The following is a 27,899-nucleotide window of genomic DNA, read 5'->3' on the forward strand; positions in this document are numbered from 1 at the left end:
TGCCCTGTGACACCGTGCCCTGTGACACCGTGCCCCGTGACACCGTGCCCTGTGACACCGTGCCCTGTGACACCGTGCCCCGTGACACCGTGCCCTGTGACACCGTGCTGCCCTGTGACACCGTGCCCTGTGACACCGTGCCCTGTGACACCGTGCCCTGTGACACCGTGCCCCGTGACACCGTGCCCTGTGACACCGTGCCCTGTGACACCGTGCCCTGTGACACCGTGCCCTGTGACACCGTGCCCCGTGACACCGTGCCCTGTGACACCGTGCCCTGTGACACCGTGCCCCGTGACACCGTGCCCTGTGACACCGTGCCCTGTGACACCGTGCCCTGTGACACCGTGCCGCCCTGTGACACCGTGCCGCCCTGTGACACCGTGCTGCCCTGTGACACCGTGCCCTGTGACACCGTGCCCTGTGACACCGTGCCCTGTGACACCGTGCCCTGTGACACCGTGCCCTGTGACACCGTGCCCTGTGACACCGTGCTGCCCTGTGACACCGTGCCCTGTGACACCGTGCCCTGTGACACCGTGCTGCCCTGTGACACCGTGCTGCCCTGTGACACCGTGCCCTGTGACACCGTGCCCTGTGACACCGTGCTGCCCTGTGACACCGTGCCCTGTGACACCGTGCCCTGTGACACCGTGCCCTGTGACACCGTGCCGCCCTGTGACACCGTGCCCTGTGACACCGTGCCACCCTGTGACACCGTGCTGCCCTGTGACACCGTGCCCTGTGACACCGTGCCCTGTGACACCGTGCCCTGTGACACCGTGCTGCCCTGTGACACCGTGCCCTGTGACACCGTGCCCTGTGACACCGTGCCCTGTGACACCGTGCCGCCCTGTGACACCGTGCTGCCCTGTGACACCGTGCCCTGTGACACCGTGCCCTGTGACACCGTGCCCTGTGACACCGTGCTGCCCTGTGACACCGTGCCCTGTGACACCGTGCCCTGTGACACCGTGCTGCCCTGTGACACCGTGCTGCCCTGTGACACCGTGCTGCCCTGTGACACCGTGCCCTGTGACACCGTGCCCTGTGACACCGTGCCCTGTGACACCGTGCTGCCCTGTGACACCGTGCCCTGTGACACCGTGCCCTGTGACACCGTGCTGCCCTGTGACACCGTGCCCTGTGACACCGTGCCCTGTGACACCGTGCTGCCCTGTGACACCGTGCCCTGTGACACCGTGCTGCCCTGTGACACCGTGCCCCGTGACACCGTGCCCTGTGACACCGTGCCCCGTGACACCGTGCTGCCCTGTGACACCGTGCCCTGTGACACCGTGCCCTGTGACACCGTGCTGCCCTGTGACACCGTGCCCTGTGACACCGTGCCCTGTGACACCGTGCCCTGTGACACCGTGCTGCCCTGTGACACCGTGCCCTGTGACACCGTGCCCTGTGACACTGTGCCCTGTGACACCGTGCCCTGTGACACCGTGCCCTGTGACACCGTGCCCTGTGACACCGTGCCCTGTGACACCGTGCCCTGTGACACCGTGCTGCCCTGTGACACCGTGCCCTGTGACACCGTGCCCTGTGACACCGTGCCCTGTGACACCGTGCCCTGTGACACCGTGCCCCGTGACACCGTGCTGCCCTGTGACACCGTGCCCTGTGACACCGTGCCCTGTGACACCGTGCTGCCCTGTGACACCGTGCCCTGTGACACCGTGCCCTGTGACACCGTGCCCTGTGACACCGTGCTGCCCTGTGATCACTGCTGGGTCTTCAAGTTGTGCTAATTTATGTGAAGGGACAGAAGGTGTGGCTGCTAATTTGTTGATGACACAAAGATAGGCCGGAGAGTACGTTGTGAACCACTCCGGCATCAGGCCGCCTCCGGGCGGAATCCTCCGCACCTTCAGGGGCGAGGCCACCACTGGCGGGGCTGGCGTCACACCAACCGACACCGAAGGGCCTCCGCCGGCCAGCGCGAGTTGGCGCATGCGCGGGAGCGCCAGCGTGTTCTGGTGTGATCCCTGCGCATGCGCAGGGGGTTGCGACTCCGCGTCGGCCATGGCGGAGCTTTACAGCGGCCGGCGCGGAGGGAAAGAGTGTCCCCGTGGCACAGGCCTGCCCACGGATCGGTAGGCCCCGTTCGCGGGCCACCGCGGGGGTCCCATGGATTGGGGCCCACTGATCTGCGGGCGGGCCTGTGCCGTGGGAACACTCTTTCCCTCCGCGCCGGCCTGTGTAAAGCTCCGTCATGGCCGGCACGGAGAAGAACCCCCCTGCGCATGCGCGGGAATCACGGCAGCGGTTCTGGGACCACGCTGACGCTCCTGCACATGCGCAACTCGTGCCGGCGCGGCGGAGGCCCTTTGGTGCTGGTTGGCGCGGCACCAATCACTCCAGCGCCGGCCTAGCCCCCGAAGGTGCGGAGGATTCCACACCTTCTGGGCGGTCCGATGCCGGAGTGGTTCACCCCGCTCCTCGGCGTCGGTACAGCCTGCCCGCCGGACACCGGACAATCCCGGCCGATGTTTCCTCTTGTCGGAGAATCTGGAACTAGGAGTCACTGTTTAAAAATAAGGGGTCGCCCATTTGAGACGGAGAGGAGGAGAATTTCTTTCCCTCAGAGGGGGAAGAGTCTCTGGAACTCTCTACCTCAAAAGGCAGTGGAAGCAGAGTATTTGAATATTGTTAAGGCAGGGCTGGATAGATTATTGATTAACAAGAGGGTGAAAGGTTATCGGGGCTAGGCGGGATTGTGGGGTTGAGATTACAATCAGATCAGACATGAACTTATTGAATGGGGGAGCAGGCTCCTCCTGCTCCTAATTGATATGTTTGTAGCCTGTGTGTAAAGTATTAGCGATACCACACAACTGTGCATAAAACCCATTCAGACCCAGGTGGCGTGGATGCAAAAAAAGTTGTGAAATCTTCAGATCAGGGTGTCCTCTCCTTGTACAGACAGTTGCAGTTAGCTTCCTCTACTCCGCTTTTATTGACCTTAATAAGCCACAGTCAGGATTTGGTGTTAGTTATTGATCGATTGAAGTGGCCCTCAACAATTAGTGTCTGCTTCAACTAAGGATGTGTCTTCAAAGAGTTGCTAATCGGGAACCTTAAAGGAATAGACCAGGTTAAACATAGCTCCACCTTTGCTAACATGTCCTTGACCACTACGAACCTCACGAGCATACACTTGGAGATATACTAGTTTATATTTCATGTGTGACATCAATGATATATATGTCAATAATGTATATAACATGTACATCCTGAATGGGTTACACTTACTTCTTATAACACTTACCCTGTCACATCTGCCGCAATAGACTTTCTGCATAACACCTTAATTATGAAAGAAATCCCACCCTCCACCTCACAGTGAGCAGGAACATACTTTAATAAACGTGAATCCCGGGCTGTGTGAGCAGAGGATACCCAAATGATTAGACAGACATTGTCTTTCTTCTAACATTGCCCTTCACAACTGATGAAAGATTATTGGTTTTCTGTGTAATTTTTTTCGACTTTTACACCGTTTTTTTTCCCCCTTCAGTTTTCACTCCTTATGTTAGATAACATGAATAATGCACAGTTGGTCACCATAATAAGTCTGTCAGTGCTTGGAGGAGACAGACCTGGATATATTGTCCTCCTTGCTCCTGAAATAAAAGTCAGGTTACCTGAGCAACCGAGTATTATCGTCTATATATTCTGTGTTTTCAATTTCCTGCAGAATGGCTATTAAATGAGTGTTTATGAATGTATATAAATAGGCAGGAACCAGGCTACAAGTGAAAGAAAATGTTCTTGAAGCCATTTCCTACAAAGGAAATCAGTAGTTAGAATTTGAAATACTGTGCGTTGTAAACAGACGTGACCTCTGTTATGCCTAGGTGACCTCAATCTTCCTTCTTAGGCTTCTGTGAAAATACTTCAAAATTTATGTCTTCCACTTCCTCGCAATTTTTTTTTTTCCAGATGATTTTTCCAAATGACGGTCGAAAAATTACAACGTTAATGAATCAGTTGTTTACGCTGCTCTCCTTAATTTGGGATCAAAGTCAGGAATAACGGAAGATAAAACCCAAATAATTATAAAGGAACCCCTCAATGGAAGACTCTCAGTACCCCACAACCTACATTGTGGGATAAATTGTTCCATCTCTCTCGGTATCAGAGAAACCCATCCAAAACAATTCCTTTATACAACAAGTGGGGGGAATTTTCCATCAAGTTCCCATTAAGATACGTCATAATCTCTAATATAATTGGAATGCCAAACCACCAGAATAAGTTCACAAACATATTCCGTCTTTACACAGAGTATGCTATACGGTGCACCAACCTTTGATATAATAGTTATTAAATCTTTGTGGATGACCTTCCAATTCATGAAGGACGTTTTAATAACAGTACTTTTGCAAACTGAAACCTTGCCGATTCTTTACGCAGCATGTTTATCACTAAACTGGTTTTGTTTTCAAAGTGAGGGACGTTAGTCCTGGGAACTGGAGCACAATTTTATTCCAGGCAGTCAGTGCTAGCATTGAGCATGGCCGGTTCAGGCAGAGTGCAGTGGATGGGCACAGAATACAGTTCTTTCGAGTCTGCCTGACGCAACACCGTAATGCCAGAAGAGCACCTTGTACTGCACCATCCGGACTTTGCCATTTCTTTTTATTCATCCAAGGGATGTGTGTGTTGTTGGCAAGTTCAGTATTTATTGCCCATCCCTAATTGCCCTTGAGGAGGAGATGCAATACCACCTTCTTGAGCCTCTGCAGTCCACCTGGTGAAGGTATACCAGCAGTGGGAGGCCAAGTCAGCGTGGTGCGTGACTTGGGAGGGGAACTTGCAGGTGGTGGTGTTGCCGTATGCCCGCTGCCCTTGACCTTCTAGGTGGGAGAGCGGGCGGATTTGGAAGCTGCTGTCAAAGGAGCCTTGGCGAGATGCTGCCGTGCTTTTTCGCACACCACTCACCTTTGTTGATTCTCAAACTGAGGCTAACCCGTCATTGCCAAACTGACCAACGCCCTGGGGCCCACACCCACAGGAAGACGATCAATCTTATTTCTTATACCAACCTTAGAACCAACAGAGGGAGGCAACTTCTAATCATTAGCCTGCCCGAGATTCGAATACATGGTGAAGATATTTGTTACCTCAACACGCGTAAGTTTTCTTTCCCACACCACTGCCAACCGATTGTCTTTTTTTAAATATTATTTTATTCTCCTCCTTTTTCACATTTTCTCCCAAATTTACACCTACCAACAATAAACGATAATCAGTAACAAATATGGAAATCCCCATCTCAATAACAACGATCCCATCCTCCCACCAAACCCCAAACATTAGCCCGCATGTTCACACAAACAAATGACAAGAAAGAATTAGGGATTACCCATAGTCGCCATTAACACACACAGCCCCCCTTCCCCCAACCCTCCCACCCACACGCCCCCCCCTCCCCCCAACTAATGTTCGATGTTATCCAGTTCTTGAAAGTGTATAATGAATAAGGCCCATGAATTGTAGAACCTCTCCATCCTTCCCCTCAGTTCAAACTTAACCTTCTCAAGAGTCAAGAATTCCAGCAGGTCCCCCCGCCACGCCAGGGCACTGGGTGGAGAGGTTGATCTCCATCCCAACAGGATCCGCCTTCGGGCGATCAACGAGGCGAAGGCTACAACATTTGCCTCCGCGCCCGTTTCCAACCCTGGCTGGTCCGACACTCCAAATATGGCCTCCCGAGGGCCCGGGTCCAGTTTCACGTGCACCACTTTAGAAATTACCCTAAAAACCTCCTTCCAGTAATCATCCAGCTTCGGACAGAACCAAAACATATGAACGTGATTAGCGCCCACCCCCCCCCCCCCCCCAAACATTCACACACATCTTCTACTCCTTCAAAGAGCAGGCTCAAGCCAACCGATTGTCAGCTGTTGGAATTCTATTTATTAAAAATATTTTCTTAGCACTGCTGCCTCACGGCGCCAAGGTCCCAGGTTCGATCCCGGCCCTGGGTCACTGTCCGTGTGGAGTTTGCACATTCTCCCCGTGTCTCTGTGGGTCCACAACCCAAAGATGTGCAGGGTAGGTGTATTGGGCACGCTAAATAGCCCCTTAACTGGAAAAATAACGAAATGGGTACTCTAAATTTATTTTAAAAATAAATAAAAATATTTTCACCTTATATTCATTTCCTGCTACTGCTCTGATTTGGTGTAAATATCATTTCCCACCATGCACTGCTTCTTGGTGATGTCCACTTGCTCCAGAATCTCGCTGCCTCCCTTGCCTTTGGAAATATCGCTGGCTGTAGTCTGTCTCACTGTACATGACCTTCGCACCTGGCTCACCTTATACAAAGAACACAGGACAAAACAGCACAGGAACAGGCCCTTCGGCCCTCCAAGCCTGGACTGGTCATGATACCAACCTTGGCCAAACCCTCAGCACTTCCTAGTGCCGTATCCCTCTATACCCATCCTATCCATGTACTTGTCGAAATGCCTTTTGAACACCGTTAATGTATCTGCTTCCACAACCTCCCCTGGCAACGCGTTCCAGGCACTCACCACCCTCTGGGTAAAAAACCTGCCCCGCACATCTCCTCTAAACTTTGCCCCACGGACTTAAAATCTATGCCCCCTAGTGACTGACCCTTCCACCCTGGGAAAGAGTGCCTGCCCATCCACAGTATCTATGCCCCTCATAATCTTGTAAACCTCTATCAGGTCGCCCCTCAACCTCCGTCTTTCTAATGAAAATAGTCCGAGTCTATTTAGTCTCTCCACATAGCTAACACCCTCCAGACCTGGCAACATCCTGGTAAACCTCCTCTGCACCCTCTCCAAAGCCTCCACATCCTTCTGGTAGTGTGGTGACCAGAATTGTGCGCAATATTCCAAGTGCGGCCTTAGCAAGGTTCTATACAACTGTAACATGATTGACCAGTTTTTATACTCGATGCCTCGTCCAATGAAGGCAAACATTCCGTATGCTTTCTTGACTACCTAGTCCACTTGTGTTGCCAGATCTCTCTGACTTCCTATATTCCTAAGAGTTTTGCCGTTTACGGTATATTTCCCCTCTATGTTAGACCTACCATTCAAATAAGTATCCTGGGATATTCCACTAATTAGCTACAGTCCATGAAAGACCTTCAGCATCTCTCCATTAGAGAGGGAGCCAGTAGTTTATACACGTTTGATGGGCAACACTCCATAGGGGCGATGTGAGGAAGCGGACCTCCCTCAGCCCCCACAGCTCTTACAGGGTTAATCTGAAGATGGTTATGATGAAGTGTTTGTGCTGGATTCTCGACGGTTAATGTTGTTTTGCAAAAACTATTACTATGTAGTTGTATTTCCCAACAGCTGCCTTTATTTCATTTTATAATTAAAAAAAGAACTTGTTGTCTCTGCCTATTAACTAACCTTACTGAAATGTGTTAAATGCTTGGTTAACTGCTTATGATTTTTCTTCTTCTGTGTGAGTGGTTGCTCACACACGTTCTGCAGCTTGGAGTTCACAGTTGTTAATTATAGCTGGATTATTTTCGCAAAAGATTATCAGCCTCAGTTTATTTTTTGCTTGTTCACACGGGGAGTTCGGAACAAAAATGCGAAGAAGTGGCCCTTGAGCCGGAAAGCCCACACCAGGCCCTGTACGAAACGGGGTATCGCGAGGACCCCGAACAGGTTCCCATGCCCAGTGATGCCGCAGGAGGACATTGTGTTGGGGGCGTTGCCAGCATAACTCAGTTCCAATTGCGGTTTTCCGTGTCAATGTTTGGAACAGAATGAAGCAGTTGGATTGTGATTTAAATGGGATGAGAGGTTGTGTGCCAGCCCTTCAAAATAAAGCCTCCCCCACATCCCCAGTTATGTTGGACTGTGTTTACAAACACTAACATCGCATGATTTATCACTGTCGTTTGAATATTTTAAGATGCAGGGAATGTGGGCTCCAATCAAGACGGCCATTTTGACTCGAGCACCAGAGAAACGGCCAATCCTTTGGTATTTTTAAACCAAGGCCCATTCTTCACCTGCTTCTTCCATTTTGTCTTTTCCATTTCTTTTGTTAGTTTGTGGCTCTTGCCTTCAAAGTCCATTCAAAACCAGCCACACCTTGCATTTATCCAGCACCTTTGACACCGTAAAATGTGCCCCACGCCCCACGAGAACACAATCAGACCAGGAAAATGACACTTAGCCAGGGAAGGCGGCATTGGGACAGGTGCGCTAAAAACCCAGGGTGTTTTGAAGGGGCGGTGACTGGGGAGGGGGGAGGTGTGGACGTTTCGGAAGGATAATGGGTGGGATCTGCTGGTTACACAAGAAGACATCGGAGACAAATAGAGCTAGAAGTTGGGAACTTTGATAATTTATCAAATTGTGGTCAACTTGCACTAATTTTAGTTACCACCTAGAAAGGGGCTTAAAGGTTTCAGGAACCTGAACTGAGGTCACTTTTGGGAATAAATAAGATGATTAAGTCGGCAATATTGCCACTGTAACAGCAATTGTGAACATTTACCATTGGTCCACACAAAATACAAATTGGTCCGTTTCTACGTTGCTTACTGGTTCCACATGTAGAGACGCTCTCCGCATGTATGTAGAGTTCACAGTGTGGTGAATGTATCACGGCAACCATTCACCACTGTATTGCTTTGTGCTATGTTGATGCCCTTGTGGGCTCCACCTATGGACCAGTGTCTTACATTACATCGCATTGTATCATGTTATGCCCTTGTGGGCTCCGCCCCTGGCTCCGCCCCCCTCGGGGGAGGTATATAGACCTGCTGCCCTGCAGGCCGCTCTCAGTGCAGAGCAGTCGCAGGCAGGCACAGTTCTAGCTGATTAAAACCACTGTTCACTTCAACTCTCCGTCTCGTGTGAATCGTGTCAATTTAATCAGCTACAACATCGCGATGGAAGCAGCCCTCAAACTAGATCGACTGGAACTCGATCCACAGGCCCCTGAAGCCAAAGGGATTTTTTCGCACTGGCTCCGCTGTTTTGAGGCCTACCTCGCCACCCCCTCCTCGCCCTCCGTCACCGGCGAACAGAAGCTGAGTCTCCTCCACGTCCGGGTGAGCCACAGAATCGCCGTGCAAATCGAGGAAGCGACCACGTACGCAGACGCGGTCGCGATCCTGAAAAGGCAATACATGAAGCGGGTGAACGAACTGTTTGCGTGGCATCTCCTCACCACTCGCCGCCAACGCCCCGGGGAATCGCTGGAGGAGTACCTACGCGACCTGAAAGCACTCGCGCGAAGCTGCAACTACAAGGCCGTCACGGCCTCACAAACACATGGAACTCGCCATCCGGGACGCCTATGTGGCTGGACTCCGGTCCAACTACGTCAGACAGCGCCTGCTCGAGAAGGGCGCCCTCGACCTAGAAGAGACGGTAAAACTATCCGCCTCCACAGAAGTAGCGTTTCAGAGCCTCAACGCTTTCCCCTCCGACCACGCGACCCCCTCGTGGACACCCGACCCGAGGGTGCCCCAGGCCAGTGCCGCAAGGCTGCAGCCAGCACCAGCACCCCAGGCAGCGTTGTCCGGCTCGGAACGCGACCTGTAGCGACTGCGGCAAGAAAGGACACATTGCCAAAGTTTGCCTGGCCCGGTCCAAAACCTCTAAATCACAGGCCGGACTTTCAGAGTCACAAACCCGCAGACCCCGCAGCGTGCCTGCATGCCTGCCGGCACCACCCCCTCCGGACGCGTCATCTGCCTCGTACTGCACGTGGGGGCAGCCATCTTTGACTCTACCCAACACGCGCGACTCACGGGGGCCGCCATCTTGGCCGCCATCTCCCACACGGTCCACCATCTTCATCGCCGCCCGACACGTGCGACCGACGGGGGCAGCCATCTTGGGATCACCCCACCACCTCCGACCATGCCGGCTACCCGCAACTCAGCGCGGTCACCCTCGACTAGTCACGGCCCGAGCACCTCAGGAACTCGATGATGACCGTCCGGGTCAATGGGTATGAAACGCCCTGCCTGTTTGACTCCGGGAGCACGGAGAGCTTCGTACACCCAGACACGGTAAGGCGCTGTTCTCTCCAAATTTCCTCCGCATTCCAAACAATCTCCCTCACTCCCGGATCACATTCAGTGCGGATCTGGGGGTACTGTGTCGCGAACCTCGCGATACAGGGCGCCAAGTACGCCAATTTTAAACTACATGTCCTCCCTGATCTCTGCGTTTCTCTTCTGTTGGGACTGGACTTTCAGTGCAACCTCAGGAGCCTGACCCTGAAGTTCAGCAGGCCCTTGCCCCCTCTCACCGTATGTAACCTCGCGACCCTTCAGGTCACCCCTCCCTCGCTCTTCGCGAACCTCACCGCTGACTGTAAACCGGTCGCCACCAGGAGCAGGCGGTACGGTATCCAGGACAGGACTTTTATCAAGTCCAAGGTCCAGCGGCTCTTGAGGGAGGGGATCATCGAGGCCAGTAATAGCCCCTGGAGAGCCCAGGTGGTGGTCGTCAAGACTGGGGAGAAGAACCGGATGGTTGTAGACTACAGCCAAACCATAAACCGGTACATGCATCTCGATGCGTACCCCCTTCCCCGGATAGCAGACATGGTGAATCAGATCGCGCACTACCGCGTGTTCTCCACGGTAGATCTGAAGTCCGCATACCACCAGCTCCCAATCTGCCCGGAGGATCGCTACTTGACGGCCTTTGAGGCAGACGGCCGCCTCTTCCACTTCCTCCGGGTCCCCTTCGGCATCACCAAAGGGATCTCGGTCTTCCAAAGAACGATGGACCGAATGGTGGACCAGTACGGGCTGCGGGCCACATTTCCGTACTTGGACAACGTCACCATCTGCGGCCATGATCAGCAGGACCACGACGCCAATCTCCAGAAGTTTCTCCAAACTGCCCAACCCTCAACCTCACTTATAACAAGGAGAAATGCGTTTTCCGCACAACCCGACTGGCCATCCTCGGCTATGTCCTGGAAAATGGAGTCCTAGGGCCCGACCCCGACCGCATGCGCCCCCTCCTGAAACTCCCCCTCCCCCACTGCCCCAAGGCCCTGAAAAAATGCCTCGGGTTCTTTTCCGATTATGCCCAGTGGATCCCCAACTATGCAGACAAAGCCCGCCCACTGATCAAAGCCACCATCTTCCCCCTGACAACTGAGGCCCGCCTGGCCTTCAGCCGCATCGAGGCAGATATTGCCAAAGCCGCGATGCGCGCGGTGGACGTGTCCGTCCCCTTCCAGGTGGAGAGCGACGCCTCAGAGGTCGCCCTCGCCGCTACCCTTAACCAGGCAGGCCCGTGGCCTTTTTCTCCCGTACCCTCAACGTCTCCGTGATTCGACACTCCTCAGTCGAAAAAGAAGCCCAATCCATTGTGGAAGCTGTACGGCATTGGAGGCACTACCTCGCTGGTAGGAGGTTCACCCTCATCACCGACCAACGATTGGTAACCTTCATGTTCGACAATACGCAGTGGGACAAGATCAAGAACGATGAAATCTTGAGGTGGAGGATCGAACTCTCCACCTATAATTACGATATCGTGTATCGTCCCAGGAAGCTCAACGAGCCCCCAGATGCCCTGTCCCGCAGCACATGCGCCAGCGCGCAAGATGACCGACTCCGGGCCATCCACCTCTGCCACCCGGGGTCACCCAGCTTCTCCACTACATCAAGGCCCGCAACCTGCCCTACTCCACCGAGGAGGTCAGGGCCATGACCAGGGACTGCCAAGTCTGCGCGGAGTGCAAGCCGCACTTTTACCGACCGGATAAGGCCCAGCTGGTGAAGGCCTCCCGGCCCTTCGAGCGCCTCAGCATCGACTTCAAAGGGCCCCTCCCCTCTACTGACCGCAACGCGTATTTCCTCAACGCCGTTGACGAGTAATCTCGCTTCCCCTTTGCAATCCCCTGCCCCGACATGACCACGGTCACTGTCATTAAGGCCCTGCACAGCATCTTCGCCCTGTTCGGTTTCCCCACTTACGTCCACGGTGACTGGGTCTCCTCGTTTATGAGCGACGAACTGCGTCAGTACCTGCTCGGCAAGGGCATCGCCTCGAGCATGACTACCAGCTACAACCCCCCGGGAAACGGACAGGTGGAGAGGGAGAACGCGACGGTATGGAAGGCCGTCCTCCTGGCCCTACGGTCTAGGAGTCCCCCAGTTTCCCGCTGGCAGGAGGTCCTCCCCGACGCGTTCCACTCCATTCGGTCACTCCTTTGCACAGCCACGAACGAGACTCCTCATGACCGCCTATTTGTTTTCCCTAAACCACCTCCGGGGTCTCGCTTCCATCCAGGCTGACGACACCGGGGCCCGAACTCCTCCGAAAACACGTGAGGAGCCATAATTCTGACCCCATGGTCAAGGGGGTCCAGCTCCTTCACGCCAACCCACAGTATTCCCCCACGATGGCCGACAAGATACAGTCTCTCTCCAGGACCTGGTACCCGCAGGATCCCCTACGACCATCACCTACCCCCCCCCCCCAACCTACACCGAACAGCGCCCCCGCCCCTGCATGGCCTACACCCCCCCCTCCTGCACACCCTCCCCCCATCGCCGACCAACAGGGATGAAGCTCCAGAAGACAAGCTCCCAGAGTCAACACCCGTGCCCGCAGTGACGAGTTCAACATGCGTGCCCGCAGCAACGAGTTTAACACCCGTGCCCGCAGCGACGAGTTCAACATGCGTGCCCGCAGCGACGAGTTCAACACGCGTGCCCGCAGCGACGAGTTCAACACCCGAGCCCACTGTGACGAGTTCAACACCCGTGCCCAAGGCGACGAGTTCAACACCCGTGCCCGCAGCGACGAGTTCAACACCCGTGCCCAAGGCGACGAGTTCAACACCCGTGCCCGCAGCGACGAGTTCAACACCCGTGCCCTCAGCGACGAGTTCAACACCCGAGCTCGCAGCGACGAGTTCAACACCCGTGCCCGCAGCGACGAGTTCAACACCCGTGCCCAAGGCGACGAGTTCAACACCCGTGCCCGCAGCGACGAGTTCAACACCCGTGCCCACAGCGACGAGTTCAATACCCGTGCCCACAGCGACGAGTTCAACACCCGTGCCCACAGCGACGCGTCCAACACCCGTTCCCGCAGCGACGGGTCCAACACCCGTGCCCGCAGCAACGAGTTCAACACCCGTGCCCACAGCGACGAGTCCAACACGCGTGCCCGCAGCGACGAGTTCAACACCCATGCCCACAGCGAAACCAGAGCTCAGGCAATCGCAGCGCACAATCAAGGTGCTGGGCAGACTCAACCTGTGCGCCACTTCAGCCCCGCTGGACTTCACTTTTTTTAACAGGGGGTGAATGGATTACGGCAACCATTCACCACTGTATTGCATTGTACTATGTTGATGCCCTTGTGGACTCCACCTATGGACCATTGTATTACATTACATCGCATTGTATCATGTTGGTGCCCTTGTGGGTTCCGGCCCTGGCTCCGCCCCCTTGGGGGAGGTATATGGATCTGCTGCCCTCAGTGCAGAGCAGTCGCAGGCAGGCACAGTTCTAGCTGATTAAAACCACTGTTCACTTCAACTCTCCGTCTCGTGTGAATTGATGGTCGCATCACACAGACACAGTCATAGAACATAGAACACAACAGTGCAGTACAGGCCCTTCGGCCCTCGATGTTGCGCCGACCTGTGAAACCACTCTAAAGCCCATCTACACTATTCCCTTATCGTCCATATGTCTATCCAATGACCATTTGAATGCCCTTAGTATTGGCGAGTCCACTACTGTTGCAGGCAGGGCATTCCACGCACTTACTACTCTCTGAGTAAAGAACCTACCTCTGACATCTGTCCTATATCTATCTCCCCTCAATTTAAAGCTATGCCCCCTCGTGCTAGACATCACCATCCGAGGAAAAAGGCTCTCACTGTCCACCCTATCCAAACCTCTGATCATCTTGTCTGCCTCAATTAAGTCACCTCTTAAACTTCTTCTCTCTAACGAAAACAGCCTCAAGTCCCTCAGCCTTTCCTCATAAGATCTTCCCTCCATACCAGGCAACATTCTGGTAAATCTCCTCTGCACCCTTTCCAATGCTTCCACATCCTTCCTATAATGCGGCGACCAGAATTGCACGCAATACTCCAAATGCGGCCGCACCAGAGTTTTGTACAGCTGCAACATGACCTCATGGCTCCGAAACTCAATCCCTCTACCAATAAAAGCTAACACACCGTATGCCTTCTTAACAACCCTCTCAACCTGGGTGACAACTTTCAGGGATCTATGTACATGGACACCGAGATCTCTTTGCTCATCCACACTGCCAAGAATCTTACCATTAGCCCAGTACTCTGTCTTCCTGGTATTCCTTCCAAAATGAATCACCTCACACTTTTCTGCATTAAACTCCATTTGCCACCTCTCAGCCCAGCGCTGCAGCTTATCTATGTCCCTCTGTAACTTGCAACATCCTTCCGCACTGTCCACAACTCCACCGACTTTAGTGTCATCTGCAAATTTACTCACCCATCCTTCTACGCCCTCCTCCAGGTCATTTATAAAAATGACAAACAGCAGTGGCCCCAAAACAGATCCTTATGGTACACCACTAGTAACTGGACTCCAGTCTGAACATTTCCCATCAACCACCACCCTTTGTCTTCTTCCAGCTAGCCAATTTCTGATCCAAACTGCTAAATCACCCTGAATCCCATGCCTCCGTATTTTCTGCAGTAGTCTACCGTGGGGAACCTTATCAAACGCTTTACTCAAATCCATATACACCACATCAACTGCTTTACCCTCATCCACCTGTTTGGTCATCTTCTCAAAGAACTCAATAAGGTTTGTGAGGCACGACCTACCCTTCACAAAATTATCTCTAATCAAATTATTCCTTTGTTGACTATCTCTAATCAAATTATTCCTTTCCAGATGATTATACATCCTATCTCTTATAAACCTTTCCAAGATTTTGCCCACAACAGAAGTAAGGCTCACTGGTCTATAGTTACCGGGGTTGTCTCTACTCCCCTTCTTGAACAAGGGGACAACATTTGCTATCCTCCAGTCTTCTGGCACTATTCCTGTCGACAAAGATGACTTAAAGATCAAAGCCAAAGGCTCAGCAATCTCCTCCCTAGCTTCCCAGAGAATCCTAGGATAAATCCCATCCGGCCCAGGGGACTTATCTATTTTCACCCTTTCCAGAATTGCTAACACCTCCTCCTTATGAACCTCAAGCCCTTCTAGTCTAGTAGCCTGAATCTCAGTATTCTCCTCGACAACATTGTCTTTTTCCTGTGTGAATACTGACAAAAAATATTCATTTAGCACCCCTCCTATCTCCTCGGACTCCACGCACAACTTCCCACTGCTGTCCTTGACTGGCCCTACTCTTAGCCAGAGCTATCTGCTCGCTATGCTGCTGGTGGTCAGCATGTTGAGGGGATTGTCTCCATACGGCCGATGATGCCACAGTCTGACTGCCACCTGATTTAACTGAACAGGCCAGAAAAATAAACAAAAGCCCTCGTTCACTTTCGCAGCCCTGCGTACATAGGGTCAGAACCTGAATTATAAAAACTGCATACATGTTGAATATTGATGAATGGAAGCCAGTAGCCAAGCTATTAAAGCACTGCCTAATATTGTACTCTCATTTGTTCAATTTTCTATGATATCAATAGATCATTTCATCCATCGTAATGATGCCCTTTAGTCAGACTCTGTATTTCCATATCTTGCAGATGTTTATTTATATTGTGACTTAATGATCTTGCTCTGACGGGTTTCTTTTGTGCAATTTACTTTAATCTTAATCAAAACTGCATATTGCAAAGCTCCAATGATAATTAATGTTGGTGTTTCCCATTCCCATTTTTACATCTTCCTTTGGTAAATATAAAACTGTTATATAGTTGTTAATTTGTTTGGCACTCTGAATATTTATAATGTTTTTCCCTCTCTTTTCAATCTTCTCCTGGTGCCTGCTTGACTCAAAGTTGAATGAAATATATGCACTGAAGACACCTCAGGAACACCCAAGATGGCTGCCAAGAGGAAAGGTGGCCTGAAGCTGAATGCTATCTGTGCCAAGCTGAGCCGACAGGTTGTCTACGACAGTGGGACAGAACAGACCGAGCCAGACCGCAAACCCCAGGAGAACGACAGTGCCGATGGGCTGCGCCATGGCGACCAGGAGGGGGACACTGACTCCCCCGACGGGCTCCAGGACATCCAGAAGTTGGAGGAGGACAAGAAAAGGCGGGAAGCAATAGAAAAGTGGGTGAACGGGGACTACATGGACGAACACGGGGACCGCAATGAAGAAAGGGTGATAAAGGCTGGCGACGGGGAATACGCCCCCCCGGAAGGGGTGTACATGGTGCAGCCCAAAGGCTGCAGTGATGAGGAGGACAATGATGGCGCTCAAGGATCGCTGGATGGGAGTTACGTGGATGACAAAGATTCCGAGGAGGCGGGACCGAAAGAGGAAGGCTACAATTCCTCCAGTGAGGCCAGTATGAGACAAGCGAGCATCGCGTCTTCAGGTGAGCCACACTTTCCCCAAACTGACAAACATACTTTCAACTCTTGGTCTTCAGGCTTTTTTGAAAATATTTTTCGACGAGGGGGAATTTTTCGCTTAACTTGCCACTCGAAAATAGAAGTAAGAAAAATCCCAGTTGTACACTTAAAAAAAAAACCCACAATAAATATTGTGAAAAACATTACTATTTCAGTTCTGACAGGAAATGCAATCGAAACAGGCTAAATGCAGCAGTTTGGAATGAGATAGATAATATGCTTCTTTAAGAAGGATTTAAACATTCAAGGGATTAAAAACTACACCGAGAATTAGTTGCTAATTGTTAGTAGAACTTATTCCACATACAAAGTCCAAAGTAAGTGCTGGTGTTTTATATTTTACTGTTGCAGTATTCTTCATACGGTGTCAATGCACTTGTTGGCAGAGCAAGCTCGAGGGTCCGAGTGTCCTATTCCTGCTCCTAATTCGTATGTTCGTACGTCCGTGCGTGCTTTCAGCCATTTAATATTGAATGGTGCATCTCAGAGGCTTACAGATTAATAAGGGGATCAGGGGTTATGGGGAGAAGGCAGGAGAATGGGGATGAGAAAATATCAGCCATGATTGAATGACGGAGCAGACTCGATGGGCCGAGTGGCCTAATTCTGCTCCTATGTCTTATGGTCTTAAGTAAGATTTTGTGGGGTTTGAGCTCTTGAGATTCATCAATAATAATCTTTATTGTCACAAGTAGGCATTACTGTGAAAAGCCCCTCGTCGCCACATTCCGGCGCCTGTTCGGGTACACAGAGGGAGAATTCAGAATGTCCGATTCACCGAACAGCGCGTCTTTCGGGACTTGTGGCAGGAAACCGGAGCACCCGGAGGAAACCCACGCAGACACAGGGAGAACGTGCAGACTCCACACAGACCCAAGCCGGGAATCGAACCCGGGTCCCTGGTGCTGTGAAGCAACAGTGCTAACCACTGTGCTAGCGTGCCGCCCTGAGGTGATGATTGCGGTTGAACTGCAGTAGTGCCCCAACGCGCAGGACCCTAAGCTCTGACTCTTGCTTACGCGAGTGGGATGTGTCAATACAGGAGGGAGGCAGAGCACATTCCGGGTTACAAGTGGAAAATATTTCCGTGGATCTTTCAGGACCTTGGTCTGGAGACTCACAGCCTGGGGATAAGTTTCTGCATTTACCGCACATTCCACAGACCGTCGGAACAAACCCGGTGACGTGTTGTCACTAACAGGACATTTTGCTTCCATCTTTCCCTCAAAGATTCGGACTTGAAAGCTTAATTATCAAAACTATAATTAGCACGCCTGGTTCACGGCTCTGAGATCGGATTTCCTTCTGAATGTCAAATCTCACAACAATTAAGGATCACATCAGAACAAAAACAATGTGCAGATTGAGCGTGAGGCTCAGCAATGGACTTCCCTTCAAAGGACAAATTCCTTTTCAGCCACCATTTGACTGACAAAGAAGAGGTGGGAGTCACACAGGCCTAATTGCAATTGTTTGTCATTTGCATTGCTTCAAATATAGCCACGGTCTGACTGCCTTTCATGGAGGAATTTGCAGACTTTAAGTGCAAAGATTAGGGAACTTCATTTAATACTCTCCAGTGACACTCTCTCTTGAACTGGCTTCTGATATAGAAATATAGAACTACCTGAAACCCAGGGCAGGGGATGACATCATTGGGAAGAAATATGATAAGGTCAATACATTTTTACACTATTTTTAAAGTATGATTATCTGACGCTCTGTCAGAACAAATTATTCTTACTGAATTCAAGCCTTATGTAGCCATGAGACTAACAAAACCTCATGTCCACTCAACTTGTCTTCCCAGGCCCCAGAGCACCATGAGGAGAACTTCAGTTATTTTGGAAAACTGTTTGCCCAACACATCCCGCAGTGCGGGCACGGGAGGTTTTATCAAACGCCATATTTAGATGGTAAACATTGCCACACTCAAAAATACAAGTAGTCCTCCCAGGGCTGCTCCCTGCCAGCATTGCCGACTGCAGAAAAATATATATTTACTTTTCTGCTTTATTCATTGCCCCCTTGATTCGCTTACCTGTGGCACAGTTCCTCAGTGCAGTTACCTGTTATGCTACCAGAAAATAGAAGTGAGGTATGCCCGTTGTGTTGGGTGTCTATACAATCTCCCTGACCAACCAATCTATTTGGCTCCTCCTGTTCCAAACCAGAGCCACGCAATTGCTAGCACTGTGAAATGGTAAAGTTACCGAGCCCCTAACCTAGCCACCCACCCTGTGCAAAGTATGCTTTCAGTTGCCATTCTTTAAGGACGAAGATGAAGATTTGGGAAACTGAATTTAACCCCACTTCAAACACGAGGATCATTGGACCAGGAGAACACCATTCAGTCTCTCCAATTTGTTCCACCGTTCAATTAGCTCATGCCTGCCCTGGGTTTTAGTTTAATCTCCCTGCCCAGCTTTTTTCTGATTATTGGATCCTGAGGATTAGAGATTTATTTACAAAATGCAGCATTACATATGCCTCCTCGCCGCCACCAACAGTGTCCCAGCGGTCTCCCTTGATAAATGCTCGCAGTACTCAATGAAACAATGGCCTTCACCCTAACCTAACAAAAGACCTAGGGGTGGGATTCCCCGACCCCCCCCCCCCGCCGGGTCGGAGAATCGGCGGGGGGCGGCGTGAATCCCGCCCCCCCCGGCTGCCAAATTCTCCGGCGCCGGGGTTTTGGCGGGGGCGGGAATCGTGCTGCGCCGGTCGGCGGCTGCTGGCAACGGCCCCCCCCCGGCGATTCTCCGGCCCGCGAGTGGCCGCCTGTTCTCGGCCGGTCCCGCCGGCGTAAATCACAACAGGTCCTTACCGGTGGGACCTGGCTCCACGGGCAGCCTGCAGAGTCCTCGGGGGGAGGGGGGGATCTGGCCCCGGGGGTCCCCCATGGTGGCCTGGCCTGCGATCGGGGCCCAACGATCCGCGGGCAGGCCTGTGCCGTGGGGGCCCTCTTTCCCTCCACACTGGCTGCTGTTAACCTCCACAATGGCCGGTGCAGAGAAGAACCCCCCTGCGCATGCGTTGAGATGACGCCAGCACACGCTGGCACTCCCACGCATGCGCCAACTCGCGCCGGCGGAGGCCCTTCCGCCCTGGCCGGCGCGGCGCCAAACACTCCGGGGCCGGCAGAGCCCCTGAAGGTGTCGAGGATTCTGCACCTTTGGGGCGGCCCGACGCCGGAGTGGTTCCCGCCACTCCTCGGTTCCGGAGTGTTCCGCCTGCCGGTTCGCGGAGAATCCCGCCCCAACCTCAGTTTTGACATTTTTAATTGACCCAGTCTTTTTGGGTGAAAGGTTTCTGTATTTTCACTATCCTTTGAGTGACGAATCCGCTACTCACTGAATGTTACTAAGGCCGGGGTCCTCCCTTCTGGGGGTTATGACCCCCATGCCAGCGTGTAAACCGCGCCAGCGACCCCCCAGGGTGAGGAGTCCTCACCTTTCTAGGGGGCTGGCTTGACGGCGGAGGGGTTGGCGCTGCTCCAGCTGGTGGCGAAGGGACGGCGCGAGTTCACGCATGCGCGGAACGGCCGGTGTGATTCGCACATGGGCGGACTGGACGGTGTATTCCCGCAGGGGATTCTCTTCACCGCGCCGGCCCCCGGGCTGTGTGGCGGAGCCCTACAGGGTCCCGGCGCGGAGGGAAGAAGTGCCCCCATGGAACAAGCCTGCCGGCAGATCGGTGGGCCCCGAGCGCGGGCCAGGCCACCGTGCCCCCCCCCCCCCCCCCGGGTCGGATCTCCCCCCCCCCCCACCCGAGGACCTCCCATGAATACTCGCCTGCCGGGTCCCGCCGTGTGGGACCTGAGTAACCCACGCCAGCGGGACTGGCCAAAAATGGACGGCCGCTCGACCCATCGGGATTTGGAGAATCGCTGGGGGTGGGGGTGGGGGGGGGGGGGGGGGGGGGGGTGGGGGGGTGGGGGGGGGGGGGGCGGGGGGGGGGGCGCTGTCAACATTGTTCACAGAATACTGAGCAGACGTTTGGCTGCACATCCATTCGTTAAACTGTTGAAAATACTCTGATGGACTGTGACAGCTGTCAGCTTCAATACTAAGACCATAAGACATAGGAGCAGAATTAGGCCACTCGGCCCATCGAGTCTGCTCCACCATTCAATCATGGCTGATATTTTTCTCATCCCAATTCTCCTGCCTTCTCCCCATAACCCCTGATCCCCCCCCCCCTTCTCTCCCCCACCCTCTGAATTGCTCCTTCCAAGCCAAAACGTCCAGCTTTTCAAAATACCTGCCATTAAAATCTTCTGCACACCTGGGAACGGGTTTGGTGAATCAGACCAGTTTCGGGGTTGGTGGGTGTGATTCAGTGGCCATGTCACACCGATTTGGTGCTGGGACGAGGCGGTTTGAATCTCGCGAGAGGCCCGCGGTGCATCGCCTCTGGATTTCGCTCCCGCTGGGCCAGCTCCAGGCGCGCATATTTAAATGAGCCATTGGTGTATTCATTGGGAAATCCAACCGGCAGTGGTGTGACCAGAAGATTCCAACGACGGGCCTCGTCCTGCGAGTTGCGGGGGGGGTGGGGGGTGGGGGGGGGGGGTCGTGGAAACTCCCCTCCAGCGGGTCCTGACGCGGCGGAGGAGACCCGCTGACAGCCGCTGGTGGTATCGCCTGACCCCGCGGCTGTCAGCGGGGTTTCTCCTTGTTTGCACTCTCCGCTGCCAGGGACCGCACGGTGGTGGTGGGGGGGGGGGGGGGGGGGGTGGGGGGGGTCGGGGGGTTGGGGGGGGGTGGGGGGGGTGGGGGGGGGGCCTGCCCCCTGTATCCCGACAGGACCTTTCACAAGCACCGGGAACCCATTACAGCTGGTGTGCTCAGTGTCGTTATGGAGGAAACATGACAGCCATTTTGTGCAGAGCAAGATCCCAGGAAGAGCAGCGCCTCGGCGACCAGTTAGTCTGCTTTTTGAGATAGTGATTGAGGGATAAATATTCACCGGGGCACTGGGGGTAACTCTCTTGCTTTACTTCATGTTTACATCCACCTGAACTAATTGCCAGTGGATATTACAGAGGCTGTAAATTTAGTGGCCTATTTTTCCATTCTTTGAACATCTTTGTTTGTCGATGATGACAATATTGGAGGCGAGGGGAAGCGTGCACCCGTGACCATGCAGGAGGTAATGGGAGGTCATGTGACAACTTACCCGCTCAGAACTGTCCTCCCGAGTGGTCCATAACGCACAGAGGAACGTGTCGCCCGCGCTTGGCACAAACGCAGTGACGGTTCATTCCCCAGTTCCAGCAGAGAGGGAAACAGCGGCCGGCCGGTTATTACACACGCTGGCTTTCCGACTGGCCTTGCTCTGCCCCTGTTGACTGACTGAGTCAGCCCACTTCATTTCAGATCCCTAAAAACCCCAGTGATCTCCCGCGCCCGTGAACCACAACTGCAAGAGTGAAACACGGATCGATTCAGTTCCGTTTTTAGTCATTGCTGGGGTTTCGAGAAAAATATAGAATGGAAAGCCCCCAAGATGCGTCCTTATAAAATGGGTTGGTCAATAAAAAGACTGGCCAGTGAAGAGGGAAGATGACTTTGTACATATTAAGTGGAGCTATGAGCAGAGCACATTTTTGAAAACTTTGTTTAATGTACTGCGAAGCCATTGACTAGAACATTTAGCGAAATTGATTTTCCTGACATTGATGAACTCCCTTTATTTTGCCCCTGTATTAATTACTTTTTACAAATTAATTTAGTAGTCGTAAAACCTAAGAGCTGTGCAGAATGTTCCTGCAATGTTTAACCCTTCGATTTCCCTCTCCCCCCACCCCTCCCCCTCCACCAGGGGAAACGTCGACTCTCCATGACTATGCAGCAACAACCATGAATGAATTTCTGGGAATGTTTGGTTACGATGACCAAAATGTCAGGGACGAACTGGCGAAGAAAATCAGTTTCGACAAGTTGAACGCCACTACCTCAGAGACCTTCCCGGCGGCCCCTCTGAGTGAGGACAGCCTGGCCAGGCGGGTTCGCATTTCCAAGTACGAGGAGTGCATTCGGAAGCTCAAGGCCGGGGAGCACCTGCCGCGCGTGCTCCCAGCTGCCAAAGCTGAGGATTCAGGCTCGCGGCCACCCCTGGGGAAGGACGCCCTCCTGCCAAGCGGCCAGTTCTCCGGGCAGGAGGCGGCCCTGCGACGTGAGGTGAAGCCCGCCGTCCCGTCCGGCTCCGCGGCCCTGGCACAGCCGGGCCTCAACTCCCGGGCCTCAAAGTACGACTACTTCATCCAGAAGCTGAAGACGGGCGGCAGTATCCGGCCCCAGAACGGCAACACCTACAAGAGGCCCTCGAAGTACGACCTGGAAAATGTGAAGTACCTGCACCTGTTCAAGCCGGGCGAAGGGGACCCGGACATGGGCGGTGCCATCGCCTTCAAAACTGGCAAGGTGGGTCGCCCGTCCAAGTACGACATCAAAAACATCCAGAAGCTGGCCATGGTGAAAGCTCCAACAAACACGGCCGCCACCCCGCTCTCCAGTACCCCCTGCACGCCCGCGGCCAGTACCCCCTGCACGCCCGCGGCTAGTACCGAATCCACCGCTTCCATCGGCTTTGGCACCGCAGAACTCCTGAAGTCCAGTTTTTCCAAGACGGACTCCATTACCACGGGAACCGTGTCAACGGCCAAGTAAGCTTTCTTATTTACCTGTCCATTCACCAGATCTGTTCAAACGCAGAGAGTTACAGCATTTGCTTGTGCGCACTGTCACAATTCGGAGTGCTTCTGTTTATGTCTTAACCCCGAACTGACGGATCAGTTCCTGTTGTCTTAGTCACACGGAGAGTGCTGAGAGTGTGCACTGTGCTGCCCCCCCCCCCCCCCCCCCCCCCCCCCCCCGAAGGCTGGATGGAGGTGAATTGCAAAAAGGCATTTAAATGGGAGCTAGGCAAATGTATGAGGGAGAAAGGATTCAGGGGCAGGTCACCCGGTCGAGATGAAGTAAATACTTGGGGGAGGCTGGTGCGACAGCGGAGACTGAGCAACCCCAAATGTTTGCGTTGTAAATTCGATTGAAAAATATTTTAATTTCCTTGAAATTCTTCAGAGAAAAGGTGCTTGACAGCATTCAGAGTGAGAGATGGCAATTAGAGACCGGGGCGGGCAAATGAATTTGGATGGCGGGCTTTTGTCTGCTACTTTAGCAGAGGTGATAAACCCAATTAAGTTAAAACATCATTAAAATAATCGGCAAAGGGGAATGTCATGTGGTCGATTTACTGCTCGCCAGTTAGCACCAGCCCAGAGTGGATTTGGAGATTCTGTGCACCTTGAGCCGAGCCTGTCAGCTGTAACATTGCTGCAGGAAAGTCACATAAATAGCAAGGATAGTAAATAAGGGTGCACACTAATAAATTGTAGAGCATCAGTGTGTCTGCGTAACTGTGAAAAATAATTTCAATCATACTGTATTCAAAATGAATGAGCTTATTATGTTGAAAATTGGTTTTCATCTCAAAGCACAGGGTCCATTTTATTTTCAGCAGTAAAATGTTCTCTGATTACATTAATAATGATTGTAACCTTTTATATGCACACACACACAGCACCTTCACACACACACACACAGCACCTTCACACACACACACAGCACCTTCACACACACACACACACAGCACCTTCACACACACACACAACACCTTCACACACACACACAGCACCTTCACACACACAGCACCTTCACACACACACACACAGCACCCTCACACACACACACTGCACCCTCACACACACACACACAGCACCTTCACACACACACACAGCACCATCACACACACACACAGCACCTTCACACACACACACAGCACCTTCACACACACACACAGCACCATCACACACACACACAGCACCTTCACACACACACACAGCACCGTCACACACACACGCAGCACCTTCACACACACACGCAGCACCTTCACACACACACACAGCACCTTCACACACACACACAGCACCATCTCACACACACACAGCACCTTCACACACACACACAGCACCTTCACACACACATACAGCACCTTCACACACACACACAGCACCTTCACACACACACGCAGCACCTTCACACACACACACTGCACCTTCACACACACACACAGCACCTTCACACACACAGCACCTTCACACACACAGCACCTTCACACACACACACAGCACCTTCACACACACACACTGCACCTTCACACACACACAGCACCTTCACACACACACGCAGCACCTTCACACACACACACTGCACCTTCACACACACACACAGCACCTTCACACACACAGCACCTTCACACACACAGCACCTTCACACACACACACAGCACCTTCACACACACACACAGCACCTTCACACACACACACAGCACCTTCACACACACACACAGCACCTTCACACACACACTGCACCTTCACACACACACACACTGCACCTTCACACACACACACAGCACCCTCACACACAGCACCTTCACACACACACACAGCATCTTCACACACACACAGCACCTTCACACACACACACAGCACCTTCACACACACACACAGCACCTTCACACACACACACAGCACCTTGACACACACAGCACCTTCACACACACACACAGCACTCTCACACACACACACACAGCACCTTCACACACACACACAGCACCTTCACACACACACACAAACAGCACCTTCACACACACACAGCACCTTCACACACACACATCACCTTCACACACACACACAGCACCTTCACACACACACACAGCACCTTCACACATACACACAGCACCTTCACACACACACAAAAACAGCACCTTCACACACAGACACAGCACCTTCACACACACACACACACACACACAGCACCCTCACACACACAGCACCCTCACACACAGCACCTTCACACACACACACAGCACCCTCACACACAGCACCTTCACACACACACACACAGCACCCTCACACACACACACAGCACCCTCACACACACACACACACACACTGCACCTTCACACACACTCACTGCACCTTCACACACACAGACACAGCACCTTCACACACACACACACAGCACCTTCACACACACACACACAGCACCTTCACACACACACACACACACAGCACCCTCACACACACACAGCACCCTCACACACACACACACTGCACCTTCACACACACTCACTGCACCTTCACACACACACACACACACACACAGCACCCTCACACACACAGCACCCTCACACACAGCACCTTCACACACACACACAGCACCCTCACACACAGCACCTTCACACACACACACACAGCACCCTCACACACACACACAGCACCCTCACACACACACACACACACACTGCACCTTCACACACACTCACTGCACCTTCACACACACAGACACAGCACCTTCACACACACACACACAGCACCTTCACACACACACACACAGCACCTTCACACACACACACACACACAGCACCCTCACACACACAGACAGCACCCTCACACACACACACACTGCACCTTCACACACACTCACTGCACCTTCACACACACACAGCACCCTCACACACACACACACAGCACCTTCACACACACACACACACAGCACCTTCACACACACACACACACACAGCACCCTCACACACACACACTGCACCCTCACAGACACACATTGCACCTTCACACACACACACAGCACCTTCACACACACAGCACCCTCACACACACAAACTGCACCTTCACACACACACACAGCACCTTCACACACACACACACACACACACACACTGCACCTTCACACACACAGCACCCTCACACACACACATTGCACCTTCACACACACACACACTGCACCTTCACACACACACACACAGCACCTTCACACACACACACAGCACCTTCACACACACAGCACCTTCACACACACACACACAGCACCTTCACACACACAAACACCTTCACACACACACACAGCACCTTCACACACACACACACTGCACATTCACACACACACAGCACCCTCACACACACACACTGCACCTTCACACACACACACAGCACCTTCACACACACAGCACCCTCACACACACACACTGCACCTTCACACACACACACAGCACCTTCACACACACACACTGCATCTTCACACACACACACTGCACCTTCACACACACACAGTACCTTCACACACACACACACAGCACCTTCACACACACACACACACACAGCACCTTCACACACACACACAGCACCCTCACACACACACCACCTTCACACACACTGCACCTTCACACGCACACACAGCACCTTCACACACACACTGCACTTTCACACACACACACACAGCACCTTCACACACACACACACACACAGCACCTTCACACACACACACACTGCACCTTCACACACATACACAGCACCTTCACACACACACACAGCACCTTCACACACACACACTGCACCTTCACACACATACACAGCACCTTCACACACACACACACACTGCACCTTCACACACACACACAGCACCTTCTCACACACACACACACACACACTGCACCCTCACACACACACACACACACTGCACCTTCACACACACACACTGCACCTTCACACACACACACAGCACCCTCACACACACAGCACCTTCACACACACACACTGCACCTTCACACACACACACACAGCACCTTCACACACACACAGCACCTTCACACACACACACACAGCACCTTCACACACACACACACACACACAGCACCTTCACACACACACGCAGCACCCTCACACACACAGCACCTTCACACACACACACTGCACCTTCACACGCACACACAGCACCTTCACACACACACAGCACCTTCACACACACACGCAGCACCCTCACACACACAGCACCTTCACACACACACACTGCACCTTCACACACACACAGCACCTTCACACACACACACTGCACCTTCACACACATACACAGCACCTTCACACACACACACAGCACCTTCACACACACACACTGCACCTTCACACACACACACAGCACCTTCACACACACACACTGCACCTTCACACACACACACAGCACCTTCTCACACACACACACACACACACACACACACTGCACCCTCACACACACACACACTGCACCTTCACACACACACACTGCACCTTCACACACACACACAGCACCCTCACACACACAGCACCTTCACACACACACACAGCACCTTCACACACACACACACACACACACAGCACCTTCACACACACAGCACCCTCACACACACAGCACCTTCACACACACACACAGCA

The 27,899-nt window shown here is 52.8% G+C and overlaps 1 protein-coding gene across 6 annotated transcripts in view; it reads left to right on the top strand.

The window, feature by feature from the left end:
* Nucleotides 1–27,899, top strand: part of casz1 (castor zinc finger 1) — a 750,295-nt gene that overhangs the window by 581,910 nt on the left and 140,486 nt on the right. For 5 of the 6 annotated variants that reach the window (XM_072477862.1, XM_072477866.1, XM_072477864.1 and 2 more), the window contains exons 5-6: nucleotides 15,985–16,533; nucleotides 22,397–23,240. In XM_072477862.1, coding sequence (XP_072333963.1) covers nucleotides 16,029–16,533; nucleotides 22,397–23,240 — 1,349 coding nt within the window. In that variant the 5' untranslated portion in view covers nucleotides 15,985–16,028. Of the gene's footprint in view, nucleotides 1–15,984; nucleotides 16,534–22,396; nucleotides 23,241–27,899 lie in introns of those variants that run through there. The other variant, XM_072477867.1, reaches the window with a different exon arrangement.

This window comes from Scyliorhinus torazame, chromosome 16 (assembly GCF_047496885.1).
Source record: "Scyliorhinus torazame isolate Kashiwa2021f chromosome 16, sScyTor2.1, whole genome shotgun sequence".
Classification (NCBI taxonomy): domain Eukaryota; kingdom Metazoa; phylum Chordata; class Chondrichthyes; order Carcharhiniformes; family Scyliorhinidae; genus Scyliorhinus; species Scyliorhinus torazame.